Below are 7,396 nucleotides of genomic sequence, written 5' to 3'. Positions count from 1 at the left end.
CAGATTAGCCCTAGACGAGGCCCGAGCGGGTTATAAGAAGTGGGCCGATCGAAAGCGCTCCCAAATCAAGGAGATAGGTCCAGGCTCAAGAGTCTGGTTGTCTACCAAGTACTTACCGAGGTGGATCCATCCTTCTAAATTGTCTCCTCGATATAGTGGTCCGTACACAGTGTTGTCTCAGATCAACCTGGTGACCTTTCGACTCCGGCTACCCAAGAGTTTGAAAAGGATTCATCCTGTGTTCCACTCTTCTTTGTTGTACCCAGCCTTGGAGAAGGTACCCTCTGGCCCTGTGAGGCCAGTTTTTAAGAACAGGACATCTGAGGAAGATGATGAATATGAGGTGGCAGCTATAAGGGATTCTCGCTATCGCAAATGGAGATTGGAATTCTTGGTGTCCTGGAAAGGTTACCCTTCTTCAGAAGATTCCTGGGAACCCAGTTCTAATGTTTTTGCTCCCCGATTGATAAGGAGGTTCTACCGGACTCACCCTGGTAAACCTGGGTTTTCTTTCTTCGGAGGGGGGCATACTGTCATGCGCCCCTTCTATGTGCGCCTATGGGATCGGTGGAGAAGGGGACGCCATAGAAGAGTTCCATCACGTTCGGCGTAACGTGTTCTGCGGTCTAGTCTTTCATTCCAAGATGGCCACCGCTGGCTTTTCCGGCTCTGTGCAGCCGACAGGGTTCGCGTTGCAACTGCGCTTACCTCCGCTTTGTTGCCGACGCTCCTTGTCATTTCTCTTGGCTCTGCTGAGCCCCACTTTCCTTTGCCCCTCTCTGGTTCTCTTTCCCTGGTTCCTTCTTCTGTTTCTCGCTGGTCTCTCCTTCCCTTTCGCTGGCTCCTCGGGTCATTTTCCAACACTTCTGGACCCCCACTGGTACTCTTCCCGAACTCCCACCGGATCCGGCTTCTCCTGAGGAGTCTCCTCCGCATCCTTCCAGTGATCCCTCGCCTTCCTGTGCACCAGACTCGTGGAGAAAGGGGTACCTTTCCGGTCTCCTCGAGAAGGGTTTTTTTGCCTCTGTTGCTTTTTCCCCTTAGGCGGCAGCGGATCGGCGTCCCTGGTAACCAGGGTTACTTTCGGGAACCAAGGTGGTGTCGTTCCGCGGTCGGCCGTATTTACATAAAAAAGGATCTGCCGTTCGCAACGGAAGGAAACCGAGATCACAGCAGCCCAAACTTTCAGGTGAGGAGGTGGAGATGGGGTCGGATTTCGAAGTTGACACTGAAGGCCCCATCAATGCTGTCACTTTCTTGCACAGCAGCCCCGACTGCCTCCTCCCTTTCTAAACAATTCCACAGAACAGCCCTAGATAGGGTGGCCACCCTCAACACCAAACTCTCCATCCTGTCCGCCCACCCAAAACCCGCTCTACAAGAAACAACCCTTCACCCTCCCGAGAACCCTTTGTTCTGCTTTTTCAACCCTATCTCGAGTGATGAGTTCATCAAACTACTATCTGACAGCCGATCCTCCGGCTCACCCCTCAACCCTTGTACCGCCTCTCTCCTCAAAGAAATCTTCACCTCCATCTGTGCAGGAGAACTGGCCAGGTCCATTCTTAATGACTTGATCACCTCCAGCAACTTCCCAGAAGCCTTAAAAATCGCACTTGTAAAACCTCTACTCAAAAAAACATCCCTCGACCCTCTCCTACCAATCATCAACTACATGCCCATTTCCAACAACCGATTCTTGGCAAAGCTCAATGACCCCACTGCATACTCACAGCTCAATGGTTTTGTGGAATCTAATAATCTCCTAGATCCCACACAATCAGGTTTCCGTCTGTGCCACGAACATGATATGATAGGTTATTTATAAGGCGCTTAATACCCAGCACCAAGCTGGGGGTAAATGTGCTGGAAAAATGTCAATTTTTGGGCATAATTAGCACAGCACTATTAGTGCGGTGCTATTAGTGTGGCGCTATAAGCGCGCGCTGATTGCGTTGAAAATGCCCCATTGGGTCCAATGGAAATACCCATTACCACCCAACCATTGATCTGGCGCTAATAACGTTGGACCATGTGGTGTTAACGTTATTAGCGTGGGCAGTATCCCACCGATAATACTGCCGGGATATCACCCATCTGTGTGTTGCTTGAAGGCACATCACTTAGTCCCCATGGCCAAGCATTACCTCTTCAATGCTTGGCCAGAGGATGGCAGGACCTGTGTGTGTTTCTCTTCATATGCAGTGCACATTCTGTTCCTCTGAACAGTATCATCATTTTACAGCTGAGTTCCACCAGTCGTTCCTCTTGTGGCATCATTTCATTGTCCATCACAGGATGCCAAATTGTTGTAAGACGGTTCCACTAGATGCAGTAAAGATGAGATCATCAACATTATTTAGAAAAAACACCTATGACAGTCTCCACGCTGCAAGGACTTCTTCTCACCCATCCTATCCATCATCTGCAGAAAGCACGCTCACTTTCTGAGATCTGCATGTTCTACACTCCATGTTTTAATGTAATGTTGACATTGCAATGTGTAAACACAACAGGCAACTTGTCAGGGATTTAAATGCTGCAGTGGCATCTAGAATTCTTCTCTGTGTTGGCTCAAGCAGCAAGCATTGTGATATCACAACTGAAATGCAATATTGTTAAAAGTGTAATGGTGATGCTGTTTTCTTATTACAGGTCATTAGACCTCACAACTGCCCTGTAATATGTGGGAGAGATTAATGACCAGGTGGGTCAGCTACTATGGGAGTCTCCTCACCGCTTATCACCTGTAAAAGCTGATGAATAAAGATTCCATTTATTCTCCTGTGGCGTAATACCTGGTTCCAGAGCTGCCTCCTTACTTTCCTCCCAGGCCAGATAATTCAGTAATGTCACACTTGTGATCAAAAGACTATTATTTCACAACATGTAGGCTCTAATACTTCTTGAATGTGCGTTATAATAATATCACATTTTTATTGGTGAATACATTATAGTTGAAAGATCTCCAATCGCTTTACATCAAAGATAACTGAGGTTGACCTTTCTTGAATCATCTTCATAAAGCTAAGGTTCTAACATGGGAGCTTTAGCAAAACAAATCAGTAGGTATATACACGCAAGATCACGTGTACCTTAAGAAGCAGTTCCTACAGTAATAATACTATTATAAATCATGTTCTCATCAGTGAGTGATCACTGTAATAACAGGTGTTAACATGACCCAACTCGCCGTAGATCATTTTAACCTCAGAAGGATTAAAGTCATTGTGCAGCCACAGGGAGGCAGACCTGTGACCTTCAGATACACTATCATGATCAGGCGTTTGATGGGCTTTGTCCTATAAAGATTGCTTAAGAAAATCAACAAGCACATGATGTGGAAACCCAAAGTCCAGTTGGATGATCAGGTATCCCTAGGGAAGAGAGAAAAAGCGTTAATTCCATCGCATGACTCTGTCGACATCATTGAAATATACTTTAGGAAAAAGCACCTCTTTACTTGCCTCGTTCGTTATAATTTCTGGTTTTTTGATTTCGAACAAATGCAGTCCTTCACTGTTCATCATCAATGTTAGAGCAGATTCAAGGCCTGTGAATAGCAATAACCCACACATTTATGTTACATGATGGAATCAAGAGTATGTATATACTAAAGGCTGTATACCCCTTGTGGGGCACAGAATGCCACTCCAAAGACAAGCAAAGACATCAGGAACTCGCTCTAATCAAGTCTCTATTTACAGACGATAATCTTGTTATAAGACCAGCTGACAAAGGGGTTCTGTGTTAGAACATCAAATCTTTTTGTTCGTGGGTAAAAACAAGTGTTATTTTACAGATTCTTTTAATGCAAAATGTTGGGATAACCCCCTACATCCCCCACCTCTTCTTTCTATATACCTAACGCCAACCCCCATATGCCTGTTTGTAGTAAAAAATGTTGTAAACCATTTGATTTTATTACTCACAACCAAAGTGGTGAGTACCCAACAAAGGAGCAGCAGTTTTAACACAACGGATTACGATGAAGAATATCAAAGAATGATAGTACCATATATGCTCCTTTGCAATTCGATCCTTTATTAGAAATATCTGTCAAATGTACAATTCTTCTAGACAAAGTTGCAAAAGAGAGAATTAATTTCCTGACAAAACTAAGGTGTTTCTGAAAACCACAAATTACCATATTTTACAAACTGGCTAAAACACACAAGGATGCACTAAACCACCATGGACACCTATTGTATCAGCCACTAAAAGCATATTACAACCCTTGGGGATCTACAGTGATCTTTTCTAGCAGCGAGTCATTTGTCAAGTGACTACTTATAACAGACACAACACATTTTTTAAAACTTTTAGGGAACATCACTAATGAACCAATGGATATTGTATTCACTATTGATGTTAAAAGTCCATAAACATCCATTACCCCCCATGATCTTTGTTAAGAAGCAGTAGAGTAGTTACATATGGCAGAGTGAGATTAAGGAGCATAGAACATTTTCCTTATAGCATTATTTGAATGTACTGCTCAGAACTCATAATTTGGATATGGTAAGAAATTGTAGTTACAAGTTTCAGGTACCTCAATGGTGGAAACTATGGCCTTTGCATAGGCATACTGTTTTATGCACACATTTGAAAATGATCAGAGCTTACGTTATCCTATCTGGCATAAGTACATAACATATTAAGGCAGATAAATCAGTGATATTTTAGGAATATCCTTATTTCCCATTCACATTGATGGGCTTGACACACAAATTCAATTCACACCAACATTTGGCAATCCTGGAGTTTGTTTTCTGGATGTGTTGATAAACATTAATGTACACTAATTAGTGACTAACATTTATCGTAAGCCACTGACTGTAGTACGTTATTACATCAGTCACGCTGTTATCCTGCAAGCACTGAAAGGAGTTAACCTTGTCAGTTCTTAAAGGTACCTCGTTTGATACTATATGGTTTACAGTGTTTGTGACAGTTGGATGACATGTTTCTACAATTTTCACAATGGGTTTATAGGGATTAAGAGGTATTATTTGCTAGGACTAAGGTATGGCAAAAAAACAAGACAGGAGAGAGAGAACACTTTCAAATAAACAACAACCTCCCATCTCAAAATACTCTACACAGAGCTTTAAACTTAAAAGAATCATACATAATCATTGGTCTGTTTTTTTGGGACAACAGTACATGTTATACCTTATATAATTGAATCCCTGTCTTTGTACATACAAGGAGCAAACATCTTAAGGATATGATAGTATGTAATGATATGTTGGCATGGAAATGCCTCGGTGGTGTGCCATTTAATTCAATGGAGTAATCAAATATCAGGTTTCAAATTTTGGAAGTGATCAAACAAGGCTGACGTGATACCAACATCGTGTGTCTACTAGAGCGAGAGTCCTTTGGATTGACAGACTGTGCATGGTTATGCCCAATAGCATGAATGAGGGAATTAATTTCAATTATTTTTTATAAGTAACCCATATTGCTGACCTTTCTGTAGCCAGGAACTTGTGGTGTATTTTCCTGTCTATAGATAAGATTAATTGCTTTTTGTTTCTTCCTATTTTAAATAAGAAAGTAAGTTAAATAATTTGCTTTCAGAGTTTGATGATTCTTGGACAACTTTGTTAGTTATTAAGCACCATGATATAATTCATACATAATGGTGTAATGTTGCCATAAGCAAAGGAAAATCAAATTAGCAACTTGCTGTGATATATTATATTTTACAATTGGAAGCATAACTAGTAAGAATTTGTTTACAATCAGATTGCTGAGCAAATGCATTGGCGTATTCTGTACTGGTGACAACATGACACATGCATCCATGCCTGCATGACACCATTTTGAAACAACAAATACACATGTTAGAACACATGTAAATCTGTTTATCATAAAACAAATGTGTGATATCTGGGTGGTTCCATGTAATAAAGTCACTGCGAAAACGGCTGTTTAACGGTTCGGAGCCCTCGTTATCTGCCCTCTATTCGCTTAGGACAATAATTTGGGCTGCCGGGCCATAATCCCCTGTTCCAGCCACTGGAATGCAGGATAAAAAAATACATTATTCCCGTTAGCATAACACAAAATCCCAATGGAAATGTTGGAAAATCTTATTGAGTCTATCTACTTTACTGAGAAATGTAAAGTAGATGGTGTATATACGATTCTTTTTGTAGTTATATTTTTTAACTGTGAAAGGTGGTTTAAAGGAACCTTTTTTATTTTTTATTTTTGTTTGCACAAGAGGTCAGTAAGTAAGGCGGGGAGGGAAATGAGGAAGAGGCACCAAGTACTAATATGGAGGGGCAGGTGGACAGGGGAAGATGTTGTGCGTGTGTTTCATCTAAAGTAGGGGGAAGTGTTTCTCATGCACCTTGATTACAGCTTCAAAAGCACTTTGAAATTGCTCCCACTACACAGTGGTGTGTTGCAGTATATACAGAGTACTGTTGTCTTTGAAAGATATGGATCAACAGCCTTTTTTATTGCTTGTAAGGTAGCTGGTGGGATTTTGTGTCCTGCAGACGTAGGCTGTTTGGTTATGGTATTGGTTGAGGAAGATGAGGTGGAGGAAGCCAGCCTAATACTTGCTAAGAAAGGAACAATCTTTTCTTTCTGAGAGCATTGCAGTGGTTAGATTTGGTGTGGCGGTGCATGGATGTGGTCCCGTAGGAGTACTGTCCAGGTAGTCCACGACTCAGTACAACGTTGCACTCAGTGTATTTCACTTTGGTAGCTTTAGCCTTTGGTACATTCCCAACAGTGGTAAATAACTGAGACACCCATGATTCTCTCTGGGTGCTAGAGGTAGGCACTACCTGTACTTTATCTACTTGTTCCTCTTCATTGTTTTTGGAAGTACTGTGCTTTCTTTGTAGTGTAAGTCCTCCAGCTCGTGGTGATGGTGGCTCTTGGGGAGGAGGGATGTCAAAAGCTGATGCCATTTTTAAGATAAAAAGCAGTTTTGCTAATATTCTTTCAAGTATGTGCTCTGTGCTAGATTGTTAATGGATAATGAGTTAGAATAGGTGTAGGAGTTGTGCAAGGGTACATTTGGAACTATAAAGCTGCTCGATCAGCCGAAAATGCTGTTCCAAACTGTCTGTGCAGAAACGTACCCGTTCACGAATTGCGGAGGCGTTCGTGGACACATAATCATGCAGCTCACGCACGGTCACGTGAAACAGTCTGGAAAGTCTGCGATGACTTCAGACGTTCGTGGACATCGACGAACGCAAAAACAGTGGAAAATTTGCTAAAAGTGTACAGAACTGTTAACAATTGTCCTAGACGGTGGGAAATTGCAGAGTTTTAAGGTAAAATTTTGTAAATTGAACAAAAAGTTTGCTATATTGGGGTAAGTATGGTATTAGTAAGTTGTAGGAAATCAGTGTGCACTGGTTAA

At 42.0% G+C, this 7,396-nt stretch overlaps 1 protein-coding gene across 1 annotated transcript in view; it reads right to left on the bottom strand.

Annotated features, from left to right (window-relative positions):
- Nucleotides 1-2,706: 2,706 nt before the first annotated feature.
- Nucleotides 2,707-7,396, bottom strand: part of LOC138449659 (cholesteryl ester transfer protein-like) — a 330,995-nt gene continuing 326,305 nt past the window's right edge. Inside the window, exons 17-18 of the mRNA XM_069604786.1 lie at nt 3,468-3,553; nt 2,707-3,377 (exon numbers count right to left, since the gene is read on the bottom strand). Coding sequence (XP_069460887.1) covers nt 3,303-3,377; nt 3,468-3,553 — 161 coding nt within the window. The 3' untranslated portion in view covers nt 2,707-3,302. The remainder of the gene's footprint in view (nt 3,378-3,467; nt 3,554-7,396) is intronic.

Source organism: Ambystoma mexicanum, chromosome 1p (genome assembly GCF_040938575.1).
Source record: "Ambystoma mexicanum isolate Mex_15411 chromosome 1p, UKY_AmexF1_1, whole genome shotgun sequence".
In the NCBI taxonomy this organism is placed as follows: Eukaryota; Metazoa; Chordata; class Amphibia; order Caudata; family Ambystomatidae; genus Ambystoma; species Ambystoma mexicanum.
The sequence above is the reverse complement of the archived record's forward strand: the minus strand, read 5'-3'. Positions and strand labels throughout refer to the sequence as shown.